At 45.5% G+C, this 21,149-nt stretch overlaps 1 protein-coding gene across 1 annotated transcript; it reads right to left on the minus strand.

Annotated features, from left to right (window-relative positions):
- Positions 1-5,471: 5,471 nt before the first annotated feature.
- FOXM1 (forkhead box M1) lies at positions 5,472-21,138 on the minus strand. The gene is given in 10 exon segments (XM_044277999.1): positions 5,472-6,956; positions 6,958-7,332; positions 12,463-12,632; positions 12,725-12,788; positions 13,068-13,103; positions 15,085-15,213; positions 15,301-15,501; positions 17,006-17,154; positions 17,777-18,363; positions 21,056-21,138. Coding segments are annotated over 9 exon segments (2,094 nt in total). The 5' UTR covers positions 18,324-18,363; positions 21,056-21,138; the 3' UTR covers positions 5,472-6,533.
- Positions 21,139-21,149: the final 11 nt, after the last annotated feature.

The raw sequence follows: 21,149 nt of genomic DNA on the forward strand, positions 1-21,149 counted from the left end.
AAGGCATAGCTATGCAGAATGGACAGTCTGTTTACGCCTTCTCCATGGAGACGGTCCGTCCTGGTGAATAGAGGGGAGGGGGAGGTGCGGTGCTTGTAGGACAAGAATTGGGAAGCCGTAAGGTTTCATGGTGAACAGGAACCCGAGTTTCCAGCAAAGCTGCAACTTGTTCCTTGGTGACCAGACGCGGTGGATATTTCTAATACCAGAGGTGTTAAATTTTGGTCTAGATGCAATCACATCAGTAAAAGTGGGCCTTTGTATCAATCATGAAACAAGCTTTCTCAAAGGGGAATTAGGCCCCTTTCACACAGGCGAATTTTCCGCATGGGTGCAATGCGTGACACTGAATCCTGATCCATTCATTTCAAAGTGGCTGTGTACATGAGCGATGTTTTTCCCGCATCACTTGTTCGTTGTGTGAAAAACGCAGAATATAGAACATGCTGCGATTTTCACGCAACGCAGGCCCCATAGAAGTGAATGGGGCTGTGTGAAAATTGCATTGCATCCGCAAGCAAGTGCGGATGCAATGCGATTTTCACGGATGGTTGCTAACAAGATGATGAGATGAGCCCCGGGACCCCATTAAAGTCCATTTACTATATTATTTTCCATTATAACATGGTTATAATGGAAAATATTAGCATTCTTTAATACAGAATGCTAGGTAAAATGTCCATTAAGGGTTAAAAAAAAAATAAAATACTTACCGTACCTCATCCAATTGATCGTGCAGCTGTTATCGTCTTCTTTCAGGACCTGCGCCGACGTCATCGTGCTCACAACACGGTGAGCCCGTTAACGTCAGCACAGGTCCTTTTGCAGGTCCTGAAAGAAGGACCTGCAAAGTGGATGAGGTAAGTAATTATTATTATTTTTTTAACCCTTAATGGACATTTTACTTAGCATTTTGTATTAAGGGGAACCTGTCGCCTAAAAAACGCTCCCAAACCACCAGCATTACCTTAATGTAGCCAGCAGTATGTTCCTAAAGATGCTTTTCTTCCTCCAGCCAGATGCAACAAAATCTTGAAAAACAAACTTTATTCCCCTGCACGCGCTATGTAACAGCAGAGTTTGAAGTCAAGGGGGCAGCGGCCTCTTCGCTTCAAGTCAAGCTAAGCCTGCCCCTTTCCCGTCCTCCATTCACTGTGATTGCGCTCCTTGTCACTGCGCGATCCCATCTCCGGCTCCTGCACTCAGCTGGCTGACTTTCTCCCTCTGCGCATGAGCCGATCGCGCACGATGGAAAATCCCGGCGCATTCGCAGAGAGAGGACGGCTGAGTGCGGGAGCCAGGGACGGGATCGCACAATGACCAGGAGCGCACCGCGCATGCGCGAGACTTGCACGATCCCAGCCTCACAGCAGGATGTCAATCACAGTGAAGGGAGGACGGGTAAGGGGCATGGTTAGCTTGACTTGAAGCGAAGAGGCCGCTGCCCCCTTGACTTCAAACTCGGCTGTTACATAGTGTGTGCAGGGGATTATAGTTCGTTTTTCAAGATTTTGGTGCATCTGGCCGGAGGAAGAAAAGGATCTTTAGAAACAAACTGCTGGCTACTTTGAGGTAACGCTGGTGGTTTTGGAGGCGTTTTTTTAGGTGACGAGTTGCCTTTAAAGAAGGTTAATATTTTCCATTATAACCATGTTATAATGAAAAATAATAAGATCTACAGAACACCGAACCCAAACCCGAAATTCAGTGAAGAAGTCCGGGTACCACATTCAGTCTTTTTATCAAGCGCGTGCAAAATGCATTAAAACACTTTGCACTCGCGCGTAAAAAAAAAAAAAAATGAACGCAACGCAATTGCAGACAAAACTGAGTGAAATTGCGTGCGCACTAACGCGGGTTTCCCACAACGCATCCAGACAAAATTCGTGACGCCCGTGTGCAAGGGGCCTTACACTTACAATTTTTAGGGACACTTCAGTGGGACCTATACAATCCATGCTCGGCTCACCCACACTTGCTGTGAATGCATTTTATTCTTCCCCGTCACCAGCCATTTCAGATCATATTTAGGGCTCATGCACACGAACGTAGTTTCTTTCAGTGTCCATTCCGTTTTTTTTGCAGACCGTATGAAGAACTATTAATTTCATTGGGCCCGCAAAAAAAAACCAAAAAGAAAAAAAACACAGAGGTTACTCCAAAAAAAAATAAAAAATAGAACATGTCCTACTATTGTGCGCATTATGGACAAAGATAGTACTGTTCTATTAGGGGCCAGCTATTCCGTTCCGCAAAATACGGAATGCATGACGTCATCTGTATTTTTTGCGATCCACAAAATACATGCGGTCGGTCGCATGCATGAGCCCTTTGGTGTACAGATCTATGCCTAAAGACCTTACAGTACCATTTGCAGCAGGGTCAGCTGACAATCTAATGTGTAAGGGAACCCCATATCTCTCCCCCAACATCAGGAGGACCCAGCACATTGAAGTTCCATGCCCAATACTTTCTCCCAGGAGACAAGTCACCGCTGGAAGATCTGGCAGCGGCTTTCTCTTCTACCCTTAAAGGAAAGACATACAGTCGTGGCCAAAAGTTTTGAGACTTACATAAATATTGGAAAAGTTGCTGCTTAAGTTTTTATAATAGCAATGTGCATATACTCCAGAATGGTATGAAGAGTGATCAGATGAATTGCATAGTCCTTCTTTGCCAGAAAATATGGTGAATGGACTGCTGAGGACTGGAGCAAAGTCATATTCTCCGATGAAGCCTCTTTCCGATTGTTTGGGGCATCAGGAAAAAGGCTTGTCTGGAGAAGAAAAGGTGAGCGCTACCATCAGTCCTGTGTCATGCCAACAGTAAAGCATCCTGAGACCATTCATGTGTGGGGTTGCTTCTCATCCAAGGGAGTGGGCTCACTCACAATTTTGCCCAAAAAACACAGCCATGAATAAAGAATGGCACCAAAACACCCTCCAACAGCAATTTCTTCCATCAATCCAACAACAGTTTGGTGAAGAACAATGCATTTCCAGCACGATGGAGAACCGTGCCATAAGGCAAAAGTGATAACTAAGTGGCTCGGGGACCAAAACGTTGACATTTTGGGTCCATGGCCTGGAAACTCCCCAGATCTTAATCCCATTGAGAACTTGTGGTCAATCCTCAAAAGGCGGGTGGACAAACAAAAACCCACTAATTCTGACAAACTCCAAGAAGTGATGATGAAAGAATGGGTTGCTATCAGTCAGGAATTGGCCCAGAAGTTGACTGAGAGCATGCCCAGTCGAATTGCAGAGGTCCTGAAAAAGAAGGGCCAACAGTGCAAATACTGACTCTTTGCATAAATGTCATGTAAATGTCGATAAAAGCCTTTGAAACGTATGAAGTGCGTGTAATTATATGTCACTACATCACAGAAACAACTGAAACAAAGATCTAAAAGCAGTTTAGCAGCAAACTTTGTGAAAACTAATATTTGTGTCATTCTCAAAACTTTTGGCCACGACTGTACACACTCGACCAGAGAGCTAGTAGGGCAAAGTCAGGAAAGATGGTAAAAGGTTCAGTCAATAACTATTGAAGATACTGTATATGGACACGTTAAGGCTTATTGCACACGTGTGCGCTCCCTGGCCGTATTAGGGACCTTCAATACACTGGTACCATTCAGTGCACATTCTGCATCACGGATACGGACCCATTCACTTCAACGGGTCCGGAGATGCGGAATGGAACCCTACGGAGTGCTTCCGCGGGGTTTCGTCCCTTACTTCCGTTCCGCAAAAAGATTGAACATGTCCTATCTTTTTGCGGATCGGCCGGATCGTGGACCCATTAAAGTGAATGGGTACGCAATCCGCTGCGGCTGCCCCACGGTGTTCGTGCATTGCGGCCCGCAGCACGGCCATGGTGCGCACACGTTCGTGTGCAAGAGGCCTAACACCCTACCAGAAACTGTGGTGGCCTTCAAAATGAAGAAACAGAGACAATGTTAGGATTGAAATATGTTTTAATTGTAGATATTGCAATACAGATATGAACCTTCAACCAGATATTAAAATACAGTAGGAGCGGGCAGGGCTTTGACAACCTCTCATTCACTGGTATGAAGAAGCAAGGGGTTGTCACAGTTAGTAAACAGGTCATCTCTATCTGATCTCATTATCCACTATGCTCTTCCCTTTGCCATTGTCAGTTTGATCACCTTATATCTAGGCTTAAGCAGCAAAAAAAAGAAGTGCAAGTACTAGCGGTAATGTTCATGTTTGCAGCAGACTGTAAAACAAGATGCTTTCTAGAGTCTGAGCCAATTATACTGACATCTAGTGGCCAATATGTAACATTACATAAATTATTTTTACATTGGTCACAGCAAAATATTGTGTTTGTTATTTTTTGATGACTGTGACCTTTGCGTTTTTAAACAAAAAAAAGTGTCAATATACATCTATTCAGCTGTCTATCAGATTCCGGGAAAGCCGGGTGAATGATAATTTTCATTACAGAACTCGGGGAAAGCTGGGTGACAACCCATTATGGTCCCCATTATTGTTATTTTATATAGTTATAAGAAGCAGAATGATAACATTTGCCAATATATTAAATGGACATCTAGAGAACTCCACTTGCACTTTTGATTTACACATATACAGCTCTTCTCTATACATCTATGACGAATACACCACACATTATATTATATTCTCTATCAAGTGACACATACATAAACTCCCATTTACAGCACATTCTATGTAGGACAAGAGAACGTTGGGCGTAAAAATGACAGCACACCTGCAGTCCTCCCCAAATTACTAATATATTTCCCGTTTCAGCTCTTTACCATTTTCACATTTCTACTTGCTGTCAGTGAATGAGAACATTCCTGCTTACATCCAGAGGCTGATAACCTTTCCTGGCCTTATATTTCTCCCAGGTAATATATACATTTATATCCAGGCTAGACATTACTGCTAAATACATCAGCACAAGTTTCTCTCCTGTACTGATGGTTTGTTCCAATGTATCAGTGCAGGTAAAACGTAATCAGGCCGTTTGCTTTGTGGAGGATTTTTACATTGGATACAGTTGTAACACCCCCCCCCCCCTCCCCCGTTGTGACAAATATTAAAACAGGACAGGCTTTCAGCCTCTGGATGCAAAGAACAACGTTACCTTTCGACAGCAAGCAGAGATCTTAAAAACTGCGAGAAATGTGTCAATCATTATGGATTAGATGAGTGAATGCGATGTGGTGTCCCTAAGGCTACATGCACACGACCGTATGCGTTTTGCGGTCCGCAAAAAAAACGGATGACGTTCTGTATGGCATCAGTTTTTTTTTTCTTTTTGCAGATCCATTGTAATAATGCCTATCCTTGTCCGCAAACTAGAAAAAAAATAGCACTATTTTTTGCAGAGCAACGGAACGGACAGCACGCGGTGTGCTGTCCGCGTTTTTTGTGGACCCATTGAAATGAATGGTTCCGCATCCTATCCGCAAAAAAAAAAAAAAAAAAAAAGGATCGGAACACGGAAACAAAATACAATCGTGTGCATGAGGCCTAAAGCTGAGGATGCTCCCCCTGCTGCTTGGTTGACATGATCAGACATCTCAAGCCTGCCACGTGTAGCGACGCAAGCGGAGGCTCTGCCTCCTCTACTGGAGCAGCAACTGTTCACGCTACCTTAAAGTATAACAGCGCACGCTCAGTCGCTGCTCCAGTAAAGACAGGCTCTGTTCTTGCGCCATTAGCGGAGATGTCTGGCCTCGTCAATCAAGTGTCAGAGAGAATGTCCTTCGCTTCGTTTTGGGGGACATCTCATCACAGGTGCAAAACTCTGCTTGATGAGACGAATCTTCATAGGATGTGACAGCTTTCTCTCGGACTCCACTGCAACTGGGTGGGAGGTTGGAGATGTATGCCGTTAATAAAATCATATACGGAGTATTACCGTTACTTGCGGCTGCACCTCAGAACACACACACATACACTATGTACAAGGCCACATATGACAAAGTCTTCATATAAAAGCAACACTTAAATAAATATATAGGAGGCAGTGAACGGTGCCTCGGGCCCCAGCACCCCATTACAGAACCTCATTTATAAAGTTACCCTAAGAACCTATACAATTCACACCCCACCCCCGAAGGGCGCTGTACACCCAAAACCATTACCTACCCCCACTTGGATCACCCTCCCCAAACAGATTCCAATATTTTAAGTTTTCTGGGAAAGCTGAATGACAATTAGGCACTAGCAGAGATTCAGGACCCTAGTAAAGCTTTCGCAGAATCCTGAATGGCCAATCTGTTTAGGAATACATCATCTGTTTCAATATGGCTGCCTAACAAGGCGCAAATGGCCATTCAGGACCGTAGAAAAACTTTTCCAGGTATAACTTAATGGCATTTTTATCCATTCAAAGGCGGATACTTGCATGATTATTATTTTTTTAGGGAGAGGGGGCATCAACACCCCAATCAATGTGCTGAGATCATTGATCCCTCCAGAGGCCACTACTTATTTATGTAGGGGGAGCGGGGATCTAACAGGTGGAGGGGGCTACCTCAGCTCGTTGAACAGCTGTCCCCAGTATGAACTGTCAGTGCCTGCACAATTGTCCTCCTCCAGCCCACTGAAACTAACGTCCAACAAGATCTTACTGAGGCTTTCGTCCTTAGTGTCCAGCACCAGCCCCTCCAACAGGGAGCGATTAGTGGAGCCCCCTACTTGCAGCTCCTTGGAACAGCCTCTGTGTTTGCGAGCTCCAGTTGGAGTCTCCAGTGTTTCCGACTGAGAGAAAAGAGGAGGGGAAGTGCCCATTAGATCTGGGGGGGAACCAAAATAAGGTAGATCTTTAAAAGGAGTCTCCCAAAAACTGAGGGTCCCATAACTGTCCTTGAAAGGGGTAAGGGCAGGTCCCCGTGGTATTCGGACTGGGCTGAATTCTGACAAGGGATCTCTGGTGAGTGGGGATTCAGATTCCCACAGCTGGAGGCAAGAAACTTCGCTCAGTTGGTTTGCTTGGCGTGGATGAAGCAGGGGGCTTCGTCAACCTCTCCTTAACAGGGGTCTTGAAGGAGTAGCCCTCGTCTTGAGTAAGTTCAGATGGCGCCTCCTGAGGTTTTGTGTCCTGCAGGATGGATATATCTGTGTCCAAACCCGAATCCGAAAAACTGGTGTCAGGGAGAACCAGTTCTGGCTCCTGAGATCTGGGGGTCACCAGCTGCTGCTTCCTCCTTGAACCACTTATGCGCTGGCACTGAGAAAGAAGGGATGGCCGCATTTTTGTAGAGTCCAGTTCTGTCTGTTCAGGTGCTGCCGGGATTGGCAGGGAGGGCTGCTCCGACTCCAGCAGAACCTGTCATCAAAACCAGACATTCATCACTTGTTAACCATTTTCAATATCGTTACTAGGTGTATAAAAACACGTCTTGCAGTGAGTATGTTATGGTAACCAGAAAATATGCTCATTTTATCTTAATATCTTACAATAATCCATTGCTACTCAAAAGCGGACAGTGTATGAAGAGAGTTTGAGTCTATATTAAAGGGGTTATTCAAGACTAAACTTAGACCTTCTAAGAGTGGCTAAAACCCACAGTGAGGTTCATACTTACCTGGTCCCCGCTGCTGGATTCTGTCTACATTGCTCCATGGATGTCTCCGCAGATCCCTGCTCGTCTTGTTGGTTGCAGAGGTCACGAGGGTTCTGTGGCTAACAGTGGTATGCTGGTATTGTGTGGCTGACACATGGTGGGTTGCGCTCTCCCACCACTAATCACCAGGTGGAGGATGGAATGGGTATAGCAGTAGAATGCCCCTGACAGTAGTTATCCCCCTTACTGTCCCAAGACAGTAGAATGCTCCCTTAGTGCCCCCATAGAGAAGTTATTCCCCCTTTGTGCCAACACACAGCAGTTATGTTACCCCTTCTACAGTAGTTATACTTCCTTAACCCTTAAAGGAATCAGTGATTTTCAATTTTTTGCTCCCTGCCTTCCCGGAACCATAACTTTTTAAAATTTTACATTCACATAGACTTAAGAGGGCTTATTTTTGTGAGACAGGTTGTACTTTCTAATGTCTTCATTTAATATTGTATAGGATGTAGTGGGAAGCTGAAGAAAAACAAGTGGGGTGAACTTGTTGTCCCCCCCACCCCACACACCTATTGCGCTATAGTTTCATGGGTTTCGTTTTGTATGGTGTTCCCCGAGTGGTAAGACTAACCTGTTACCTTCATTCTCCGGGTCAGTATGATTACAATGATACCACATTTATATGGTTATTTTTGTGTGTTTTAATAACCAGGTTAATTTTAGTAAAAATCTGGAATTTTTTTCTTTGCATCGCCATATTCTGACCTCCCCTAGATCTCTTAATATTTACATCTACGGAGCTGTGTCTACTCTCCAGCTCAGCAGGTGTGATGATGTCACAGCATTGCGCCTATTACTGGGGAGTGCACAGGCCGTTGAATGTAGCAGAGCGCGGATGGTTCTCTGGCTCACCATTGCATTTAACCGTATGTGTCCTGAGGATGCAGATACAGTTGAAATCATGACATACCTCAGCCATCCTGGGGCTGCAGTAGGGTTGGGCAATATACCGGTATCACGATATACCGCGGTATTAAAAAAAAAAAAAACTGCGATATCGCTGTTTCCTAAATACCGTGGTATTTTGCGACATCATAGAAGCGGTCATGTGTGCTGACCGCTTCTAAATCTGCGTCCGCGGCCGCCCGCCCCAGCATGAACCGGTACTGGACATTTGCACGAGTACTTGTACTCGTGCAAATGTCCCTGATACCACTGCCGATACCTGCTGGCCGCTTGCAGCGGCGCTCTCAGAAGTTCGGCCGGCGTGGGGGAAGGAATTCTGTGACTCACATTCCCGGCACCCGACCTCTGAGAGGACGCTGTGATCCGCGCAATTAACCCCTCAGGTGTGGCACCTGAGGGGTTAATTGGGCGGATCACAGCGTCCTCTCAGAGGTCGGGTGCCGGGAATGTTCTTCAGTCTCTGCATTAGTGGCAGTGCGCCTCCCCTCCCTCCCTCGTATTAGGGTCCATTCACACGTCAGTATTTTTACCTTTCCAGATAAACGTTCCTGTTTTTTGCGGATCCGAAAATCTGGATGACATGAGGATGCTTTTAGCATGTCTTCCAGATTTTCGACGGATCCATTGACTAGAATGTGATGACGGAACGCAAAATCTGACAAATAGTAGGACAGGGTATATTTTTTTTCCAGGATCCGAATAACGGAACCCACGGAATCGGAGAGCACCATGAGTGCTGTCCGATTATTTGCGGATTCCATTGAAAATGAATAGATCCGCATAACGTTCCGTTTTTAATCGGAACGGATGCGGAACACCAAAACGGACGTGTGAATGGACCCTTAATCATTGGTGGCAGTGGGCAGTTCCGATCGGAGTCCCAGCAGTGTAATGCTGGGGCTCCGATCGGTTACCATGGCAGCCAAGACGCTACTGAAGTCATGGCTGCCATAGTATGTTAGTGAGCAGCATTATACTCACGTGCGCCGTGGCCGCTCCTTCTTCTCATTGGTCTGTGCGGCGCATTGCTAATGCTATAAGCATTAGCAATGCGCCGCACAGACCAATGAGAAGGAGCGCCCGGCGGCCACGGTGCACGTGAGTATAATGCCCCCACATACAGTGCAACGTCTCCTTGCGGCTGCCCCCAGACAGTGCAACGTCTCCTTGCGGCTGCCCCCAGACAGTGCAACGTCTCCTTGCGGCTGCCCCCAGACAGTGCAACGTCTCCTTGCGGCTGCCCCCTGACAGTGCAACGTCTCCTTGCGGCTGCCCCCAGACAGTGCAACGTCTCCTTGCGGCTGCCCCCAGACAGTGCAACGTCTCCTTGCGGCTGCCCCCAAGTGTTTTTTTCTTCTAAATGGGCATTTATCGCGATATATATCGTTATCGCGATAAATTTCTTAATATCGTTATCGTGGGAATATTTTTGATATCGTCCAACCCTAGGCTGCAGGATTGCTGTCGGAATTCAGGATGGCTGTGAGTTATGTACTTTCATGTGGAAGAGGGTGGGCTAAAGGTCCTTGCATCTCAGAACCTACACAGATTTAGGGCTCATGCACACGGCCGTTGCTGTATTGCGCCCCATAATACGGAAAAGATGTGCACAAGTTCAAATTTTCAACACATTTTTGTTTCTGCATCCTTTCATGTGGAGGGGCGGTGGGCTAGAAGGTCCTTGCATCTCAGAACCTACACAGATTTAGGGCTCAAGCACACTGCCTGAAATACACGGGCACTGGCCGTGTGCATCCCGGACCTTTTCACTTGAATGGGTCTGCAATCCGGGAGATGTGGTGCAGAACAGAGGCACGGATCGGAAGCACTACGGAGTGCTTCTGTGGGTTTTCTGTTCGTGCCTCCGCACCGCAAAAAAGTAGTGCATGCACCACTTTTTTGCAGTGTGCCCCACAGTCGGTGCCCGTGCATTGCGGACAGCAATTTGTGGTCCGCAGAATGGGCCCGGCCAGCACACAGTCGTGTGTATGAGTCCGATGCGCTCTCTTGCCCTGCGCTAGATCGCACAGGGCACGGGCTCTTTTGTTTATCATAACACACTGTCGGGCGAAAACTTTCGCCCAGCAGTGTGTTCAGGTGACGTCACCGGCTCTGGTGGGCGGGCTTTAGCGCTGCCCTAGCCGTTTTACTGGCTAGGGCAGCGCTAAATCCCGCCCATCAGTGCCGGTGACGTCATCGGGCTTCCAGGCAGCCCCATGGAGAGCCCCGGTACGTCACCGAATCTCCAAAAAATGCCTTTACCCTGCGTGATTTAGCGCAGGGCAAAGGAGAGCATCAGAGTATGAACTGCTCCGATGCTCAAGTCAGGGGATGCTGCTGGGGTAAAAATGGATGTATGTCCGGGTTCAGCTCTGAACCCAGACAACCCCTTAAAATGAGGCATAAACGCGTGAGACATGGATGTAATATTACCAATTTAAAAAGCTTTGGTGCAGCCTCATGTGGAATATGCAGTTCATTTCTGGGCACCAGTCCATAGGAAGAATGCCCTGGAACTTGAAAAAGTACAAAGGATGGCAACCAAACTGATAAGGGGCACGGAGGATCTTAGTTATGAACAATTTTAAAACAATTACATGTATTTAGTCTTGAGAGGAGACGTATAAGAGGGAACATTACATATAACAGTATATAAAATGGTGAAAAGCTGTTCCACGTAAAATCCCAACAAAAGACAAGGGGCACTGCCTCCATCTGGAGAAGTTCAGTCTTCAGAAGCGTCAAGGCTTCTTCAGCATAAGAACTGTGAATCTGTGGAATAGTCTACCTCAGGACATGGTCACAGCAGGAACAGTTGGTGGTTTTAAAATGGCTTAAATTAATTCTTAAAATTATATAACATCGGCATTTGATTATACAACTGGAAAACCATTTTCAACACAGGTATCTGAAGTCAGCTTTGGTACTGACTGGTACCGTGGTACAGAAGCTGTCTTGGGAACCAAGTTTTAAAATGGTTTTCAAGTTGAAAAATCAAATCCCGAATTTATTCGCTGAACTTTGGCGATAACAAATTTCCCTTGCCGGAGCCCATACATTTTAAGGCTGTATGGATAAGGATATCAGTACACCATTAAACAAAGTTTTGAGCAAAGCGACTTCAGATCTAGGATATGAATCTTGCTTCGCTCATCCCCAGTTTTGATTATAACTAGGCCTTTCTTTTGTCTGTATGCTAAACAGCTGCAGCGACATCACCATTTTTATTTATATGGGTTTAATGACGGAGAAAAAAAAAAAAACACACAAAAAACATATCTAAAGAAGCAAATCTGAAAGTCTTTCCCAAGATTCAAACCTGGGATCTTTACATGCAAGACTGATTAATTACCACTAACTATATAGCATTACCACATGGAGAAGAAAATATTTTCTATGCTTAGAAAGCTAACACATTACTGGGGTCTTTATACTCATATATTGTGCCTTGAAAAAAAGCAGTAACCTGTATACAAGCTTTCTAAGTATACCTCAATGTGGTAAGGCTACAGTAATTAGTGTACATGATATGTACATGCTAGGACAGAGCTCTGCCTTCAGCATGCGGATGTCTAGCCCTGTCAATTAAGGGGAGGGGGAGAGTGCAGAGCACAGGGGACGTTACAAAGCAGTGCTCCAAGGATTCAACCCCGTTCCCTGGTGCACCAAACAGATCATTTGCATATGGATAAAAATGCTGATAATCGCTGCAGCTGTTTATAACTATACCTTTCTTTTGTAAGTATACTAATCAGCATGATGAGCCCTACCAGTATGCCTGGTTTAATACAGTTGATCATGCTGACAGAGCCTATTAAATTCTAATGTAATTGTGCAGATGTCGGGTTTCCCATACCTCTCATCTTCATCCCCATCCCATGGTTGACCTTGATAGACATATGTCTTATTTCAACAATACTAACCTTAGGGGCAATCTTGACCCGTTTACTGCTGTGAGGTCCATCAGACGCTCCTGGATCTGGACTAAATGTCTCCACTGGAGAGAACATCAGGGACTGCGTAAGAGGAAACTGCACGGGAATCAGATAGGAGTCTACCCTCGGCAGGAGAGGTTTCATCTTCCGCTCTGGAGCTTGGAAAAGCAGAGGCAGGTTCTCAGGTAAGTCTCAGTTTACAGTATGAGCTGTTCACAAGGAGCTGTGCAGAATAAAGATGTCAACTCACCCTTTGTGCTACTCGGGACACTTGGCATAGTCTTACTCAGCTCCGGTAGCAGCCTTTTCTGCTGCTGATAAAAAAAATACAAGATCAAGTCCACCCAATATACACCCAGGTCAAAGCCCATAACTACTACTACCACTATTATGTATATAACCCTGATGAATCAATCATTGTATAATCAAAGTTCTACTACTTTCTAATACATTTTGGGTATGAATTCCAAACTTTTTTCATTAGATCTTTAATTTACAGGAAACTGGAAGAGTCCTTTAGCAGGGAGGGAGATCTATGCCATGGAAACTCACACAGGCCTCATACAGAAAGATAAAAGAATAAAAATTCTTACTGGTTCAGTGCACGCAGAGGACGTGGAGCTGGAGGCCTGACAAGTGAAGGGACAGAAAATAATTAATAGACATTTGGTCCTGAATCATAGGCTAAGCTGTACTTGTGCAATACGTTACTGTGACAACAGCTGTGTTACACTCCAGAGCTGTATTCATAATATATCAGAGTTCAAGGTTTGAATCTCCAAGTACTTCCTGCTTGTTCATGGCTTGCTTTGGTAATGTACATTCTGGAAAGTGTCTTTACATTAGGCCCAGTAGAGGAAATAGTTGTACAGGAGCTCAGCTAAACTTTTAGAGGGGCAACAACCTGCAGAATTGTCAGTGCAGCTCTGGAGTGTAAGGGGCATCCACACAGCCGCATGTATTTTGTGGTCCTCAAACTTCAATGGGTCCATGAACCACATTTTTAGCCAAGTATAGGACACATTGATCTGTGTGCTTTCCACAAGGGATAGAAAAAGGTCTCAATCGTGGCCACAAATGCAGACGATGGACCCATTAAAGTTAATAGGTTCACAAAATAAAATAAAAAAAACGGATGCAACACACACATCATTGTTATTTTGTGGATCCATGTTTTGCAGAATGCCAAATACATACGGCCATGTGAATACCACCTTATGAACGGAATGCATTCTGGTGTACTCCATTCCAGTTTGTTCGGTTTTGCCCCAATTGACAATGAATGGGGACAAAACTGAACGTTTTTCCTCAGGTTGAGATCCTCTGCCGGATCTCAAAACAAGAAGGGAAAACACAGATGTTAAAGTAGCCTTGTACAGGACAGGATATAACTCAGGATCAGTACAGGATAAGTAATTTATGTACACAGTGACTCCACCAGCAGAATAGTGAATTCAGCTCTGGAGTATAACAGGATGTAACTCAGGATCAGTACAGGATAAGTAATTTATGTACACAGCTCTGAATTAGGACAGAACTCAAGCCAGGATTAGTACAGGTCAAACAGTAACTGCCATTTTTTTTTTTGTAACAGGGTTGTCAGCGTTTGTAATAAAGATGACCTAGCCTCAATGATCTTCAGGATAGGTCATTAGAGGGAACCTGTCATCAACTTCATGCTGACCTCACTCAGAGCAGTATAAAGTAGTGACAGACATGCTGATTTTAGCTAAAAGTAAGTGGTTGCTGAAAACCAGCATCATAATCATTGCAGCCCAGGCCTCGAAAAGAGTCACGGCCACCTAAGAGTCCTGGTTATTTATAATCTCCTGCTCTCCCTGCTTATCTGCTGATGATTGGCAGTTCTCTCCTAGAGAGAAAGGGAGAAAACTAGGTAGAAGTCTGTCAATCACCAGCAGGAATTCATGAATAGCCAGGACTCTTCTCGGGTGGCCGGACTCTTTTCCAGGCCCAGTCTGCAATGATTGTGATGTTGGTTCTCGGCAACCACTTACTTTTAACTTAGAAATGACAGACCGCTGAAATCAACTCACCTGTCTCTACTTTATTCTGCCGTTAGTATGGGCAGCATAAAGTTGATGACAGGTTCCCTTTAATATCAGATCGGCGGAGGGGGAGCCATCAGCTGTATGAAGAGAAAGCAGCACTTGCGAGTGCTGCCTTCTCTATTCTGTTTACCTGCTCGCCATTGACATTGCAGCACCAAATTAATTAAGACCCCGCGGTTCCTATATATATTTATTTTCACACGAGGCAGCGAGAGCAGGGCAGGGAGGAACGTCTTCGTTATTCAGTACTGCGCTGAACAGTGGACTGGTAGCTCACTGTCAAAAGTCAACTTCAGGTTCTTTTTTTTTTTACTCCAAAAGAATATCGAGGACAGCTCTGGAGTGTAACAAAGTAACTCAGTTAATGGCAGATAGACAATGGCATCTGTCTGGTGCCATTTGTACCCGGCATCTGCTGGATCCAGGGCTTTAATTCTTTTTCGCTTTTCAGTTTTTAAACCAGAACAAAAAAGCAAGGATAATGAGAGCTTAGAATAACTTATGCTATTCCAGGAAAGATGGAAGCCATATATACACCTACCTTGTATACCTGATCAAGGGTGAGGCAGCGGTTGGCATGGGGATGTATGGTCCAATAGGAAATCTTGTTGTTGCTAGAGGTCTCACGCACAAACATGTCATGCAAGGAGAGATTATGTCTGATGGAATTCTATGGAAGAACAATATCCAGAGATGATCGGCGGATACTAACAACGACTCTCCATCTTTATGCATTATTCCTGTCTGAGTACAATACCTTCCAACCAGGCTTTGCTACGTGTTTAAAGTAAGGAAAGTGATCCTCGATCCACGTGTAGATGTCTTTCAGGGTCATTCTCTTGGAAGTCGTACTGTTAATGGCAAACTGGATCAAAGCCATGTAGGAGTATGGAGGACGCTCAAAGGCACTGACCTGCCACTGCTGAGAGGCTGCGGGTGCGCTGTGTTCTTCCTCCACCTGAGGGTGCAAAAGAGTAACCAAGGGTCAGATACACATTTCTAAATGAAGAAAATAGGAACACCTGACATGGAAAGGTTCCCTTCAGATGCTCGATCAATTATGATTGCGCCGGGTAATAAAATATTATGCAGATTTGTAGACGTTACAATTAGAGAACGTGGCGCGCGCACAATACGATGCACACCATGTTCTCATCAGTGGCAGTACGTGGAAGAGGAGGGAGAGCTTCCCTCTGATGTGTCCGACCACTGCCACCAGTCAAAATGCAGAGTGGGCTGATGAAAGGGGCGTCAGGGAGGGAGGAGAATGGTGGTAGGGTTGCGTCATAGGGATAGGCCATTCCTCATCACACAGAGGATGCTGGATCTCCGGGTCACTGAACACTATGCTCCAGGACATGTCTCTGCCCATCTCAGGACAAACCTCGCCAGAGTCCTTTCAGGAGTCGAGGAATAGGAATGAGCCATCCCCTTTGCCTGCCTGTTCTCTTCTTTCAGTGCACTAGAGAGCAGCTTTGTCAGGGGATGGTGGGAGGTGTAGTTTCCAATTATACAGAGCCACAGCCGCAGATCACTGATTATGCATTGTATATCAGGAAGAATGGTAACAATAGTAGTAGTTACAGAGTAAATAGTATAGAGTCTCCCGTCACAGCAGCACAGAGGAACATTGAGGTAAAGCGGTTTTCTGAGACTTTTAGTCATCAGTATCTGATCGGTGGGGGTCCGACACCCCAGCTGGTCAGCTATTTGAGAAGACACCTGCACTCGCACTTCACGCTCATTAACCTCAATGTTGCCATTATGTAATAAAAAAATATATATATATTTTTTTTTATCTCAGAATCTGAGTCACCTTGTGTTACTTCTTTAGTACCTCCAAGTGGTATGACAGTAAGTGACCCAATCAAGTACCACTTCATATAATGTGCAACATAAGGTTAATGCAAGGTACATGAGGAGACCAGTTACTGTTAATATGAGTAACATGGAGGTCCAAATTGATGAAACCTTGTGCCTCACATTAATAGTAAGTAACTCCATCATGTACCTCACGCATTAACCCCATGTGGTCCATTATGTCAGGAAGTACTTAATGGGGTTACCAATTAATGTGAGGCAATTGGTTTTAATCAATTTAGACTTCTTGGCGCCTCACATTAACAGCAAATGACGCCATTAAGTGCCTAATCACATTATGGGCAATTGATACACATTAACCTATGTTTCTCAGGAACATGGGGTTAATGTGTTGGTATTGAATTGGAATCAAGTAGCACAATTCTTTACTTGGCATTAAAATCAAACTTAAAATTCTGGTATTGTGACAACTCTACTATCAATGCTGAGCCAGTGGCCACTAAGTCCACTAAATACACCAACCTGTCAGAGCTGGAAAAAAGCCCCAGAAATACCTTCATAAAAAGGCTTCTGAATTTTGTTCATAGTTTTGCACACTCATGAATACAAAGACCTACGACTACTCCCATTTGGAGAATAACCTGTAAGGACTCCATCCCAGGGGTGCAGTTCTCCTTCTCTGCAAATTCCACTTTGACATCACATGGTCCCAGTCCATCAGAGCTCATGTTCCCCAGCCAGTGTATGTTGGTAAGGCTTCCATCCAGTTCCTGTCCTTCCTTAGGAACGGCTGAGTAAACATGAAGTCAAAATGATCCAATGTTAGAAAAACCATGGGAAAATAACAAGCTTTACTGAATCTTGTCCCACAAAACTAGATTCAATCTGCTCATCTCCTGCTCTAGAACATGGTGCTTTCAGATCTTCTTTAAACGGTGATTCCCATCTCTGTCTCTCATGACTGTGATGGGAAGAACCACAGTAAGCACCTGGGGTAGGTGAAATTATGGAAATGGCCTAGCGTCCAGCGTGCCACTGTTTCCGCGAGTTTGCGTAGCTCCGATTCACTACTATGGGAGGTACGGAAACATGAGAGCTGGCTTGCTGTGGCCATTTCCATCTCAGCCATGAAAGTCCGAGTTGGAAATATCCCTTTATGAAATCTAAACACAGCTCACATTTTATAGTGGCCTTCAGGCTGATAACTGCCCCCCACGATGATACATTCTGACAAAAACTGCAGCCTTATGAAAAGGACAGGTTTTGAAAACCTCTATGTAAACGAGAAGGCTTCCATTTACTGGCAGCAAGCAGAGATATTAAAAACAGTAAGAATTTAAAATGCAAAGACTATTAGAAATGTGCAGAAATGTGCATTTTATAATGATTATTTCGACCAGTGCCGTATTTACCATGCTTCTCTTCCTCTGGTGACTGATGAGATGAGGATGATGCCTCCAGCTGTATGGTCTCGATTTCCTCTGCGGCCTTGCTTTGGAGTCCAAGTTTCTCAACTTGGGAGTGGAAGGAGCTGCTCCCAGTGATGAGGATAAACTTATTGGGGCCACCGCTCTCCTTTCCCCGTACAGTCAGAGCTTGAATGATACTTTCTACATCAGAATCGGGGGGGATAACTACCAACTGAGTATCAGGGATGGTTGGGTGACCCATGACCTTAACACCACAGAGACTGGGGGAATCTGCAGGAGAGGCTGCATTTCCTACACTGGTGCTTTGGTTTGGATGGACCAAATTTTCAGGAAACCGGTTGAATTCGGTGGTTACTGATTTTGGCAGGATTGATTCATTGTGACCCAGATCCTTCTTCTGACTTTCTACAGTGCCGGTCATGGCGGTCTGTCTCTGTTCAGGAGTCCTAGTGCTGCGGAGGTCATCTTGATTCGGAAGGTTCAACCTACGTCTTCTCAATATAAGTGGCCTTCGGGGACTTGATCTCATGATGCCGTGGCAGAAGTGGTAGCCATTGGAAAAACAGTTCCTGAAAGAGGAAGGTGATAAGTCAGAGAAAGATGTAGAACCAGCTGGAACAATACTGCATTAAAAAGGGGTTGTCTCGTCTATCCGAGCAATGCCCCCATTGCTTAGAACGGAGTGGGCCAAAGTGGTAGCTGGAGGAGCCCGGACCAGCCACCACCAAGCGCTCTCCCTATAGAAATAGCCGAGCCAGTGCTCAGATATTTTCAGTGGCCCCCTAGACATGAATAGAGGGCGGCGGCGCATGCGCCCTCCAACACTTTCGGGTCTCCGTTTAGGAGATAGATGCGGGTCCCAGCGAAGGCGCTACTGCTATGGGACTTCCAAAAAAGGGCTGACTAGTCCCATAACTGTGAATGGAGGGGAGGCCTTACGTGCGCAGTGTGCTCTCAATTCACTTCTATGGAACTTCCCAAAAATAGCCAGACACGCTTGCTTGACTAATTTCAGAAGTACCAGTAACTTTAGGGAACATTATGCACACGTGACATGCTCTGCATTCACAACAGGGCCTGGCAAGTACAGGAGTCTGGCCCTGTCAACCACCTAAGGAGAGGAGGAGCTTTACGACCACAAGGAGAGAAAGGGTGCACCGAGAGGCTACAGCCCACCCTTGGTGCACCAAACAGCTCATTAGCATACAAACTGCCTTTTCTGCTGAACACAGCAACACAAACGTACATTTTTAAAAGCCTCTTCATGTCCTACCAGCCAGTATGACTGGTTTGAAATGGGACAACCTGCTGACAGGGGTTTTCAGTTTCAGGAGGAAACCAGATAACCCCCAAGTTCCACCTAGAATAGAGAACTTGTAAGTACTTACCTGAGAACTCCCGCACTGCAGCTCTGGCTCTCCCAGCATGGCAGCAGTGGTGACATCACATTGACAACATGTGACGGCTGCAGCCAATCACTAGTCTTAGTGGTGCACCAGACAAGGCCAATGATTGGCTGCAGCAGTTACGTGTTGTTGACACAACTGCTGCAGCCAGGTAAACAGAGCCCGGTTAGTAGAACCGGCACAGGATCTGTCAGGTAAGTACTTACCAGTTCTTTACTGCAGGTGGATCCTGAGGGTTTTCTGGTTTCCTTCTGAAACCAGACAACCCCTTAAAAAAAAATACACCAATTACATCAAACATGGGACGCTTGAGAAACTTGGAACATCTCACACCAACACAACCTCAAATCAAATCGGACTACAAAATTCCCCTCCATGACAAATTTCCCTGCCGTGCTATTAGGGCAGTAGTCTGAAGCTGTTGTGAAACTATAACTCCCAGCATGCCTCGACACCTGAGGAAGTTACTGACACATGACCGCTGTCTGGTGAACACGGATCTGTCATCTTATAGATGCCCCGACATCAGGGTCTGGGAACCATTCCTGTGTGGAACCAGACTCTGGAAATCTGTCCTATCCTAAGGGCCAGTTCACACACAGTTTTTGGTGCTGATTTTGGAGCGTTTCTATCTTAAAATCAGCATCCTATTAATTTCAATGAAAAGCAGCATTTTTTTTCTCTCACACATGTAAAAAAAGTAGCAGCTGCCCTATCTAAAGGCAGAATCAGCGCTGAACCTCCCATTGAAAGGAATAGGACAGAGGTGGCGAACTCAGAGCCCTCTCTGTGGGCACCCGCACCCTGGAAAAAAGTCTGCGCATTGCGGATGGAGCTAATACCGCAGCATTCTACTGTATTTTCTCCGTCCAAAACGCCGTTCAGTGAATGAACTGAAGACATCCTGAACGTATTACTCTCCATTCAGAATGCATGGGGATATGCCTGATCAGTTCTTTTCCGGTATAGAGCCCCTAGGACGGAACTCCGTGCCGGAAAAGAAAAACGCTAGTGTGAAAGTACCCTTAGACTTTTCCTGCCCTTCATCAGCGCAGGACGTGCTATGAACGGCGCAGACAGTGCACTGAATGTAGGCAGGCTATTATAGCTAATGATAAAGTACAAGCAGTTTGGACACTCGGTCTCTAAAAGGTTCACTATCACTGGAATAGGAGGCAGAAAAAGATGCATAACAAAAAAAGACGCACAGATTTTCATTTTTTTTTTTACTATTTTTCTAAATCAGTGTGAACTGGTCCTGAAATACTTCTCACACTTGAGGTTTTGCTACAATCCTGATACATTGTACCAAACGATCAGGGCAGGAGACAGATCTACGTGTCGCACATAGCTAGATAGGAGGCAACTGCAAAAAAAAAAAAAATATATAACGTCACTGTTGATCTAAAGGAGAATGTTCCCAGTCGCTGACGGCAAGCAGAGGCCCTGAGCTGTCAATTTAAACATCAATTGTGGGTTAACTGCAAAACATCCAACCACTAACTGCACATTTTGAGAAGCCAGCTTGTCCGTAGGCAGATTGGAGAGCACTGCACACAGATTGGCATTGCCCATCTGTATATACAATACATATATGTCCCCATGACCGCTAAGCTATATAACCATAAATAACGTACACTGGGACAACCACAAGTCACAGCATGCCCCGGGCAGGAGAGTGGACAGCAAGGCATGCTGGGACTTGTCCTGCCAAAGATGGAGCTGGAGGACACAGGGCTAGGCCTATTATATATGGCGGCGGCGGCGGCGGCACAGCCGAGCAAACCCCCATACCAGTCACTAAGCATGCCAGCCTATAGCGCCCTCCAACCACCCTACATATCCCACACGGTACCGGTGCGCGGCCTCTATATACAGCTCCGGCTCTCCATCGCTCCCCTCTGTCGGCTCCTACTGCAGTTTGAATTTGCGCGCTTTGCGGTAACGTC

The sequence above is a fragment of the Bufo gargarizans genome, chromosome 2 (genome assembly GCF_014858855.1).
Source record: "Bufo gargarizans isolate SCDJY-AF-19 chromosome 2, ASM1485885v1, whole genome shotgun sequence".
Taxonomy (NCBI): Eukaryota; Metazoa; Chordata; class Amphibia; order Anura; family Bufonidae; genus Bufo; species Bufo gargarizans.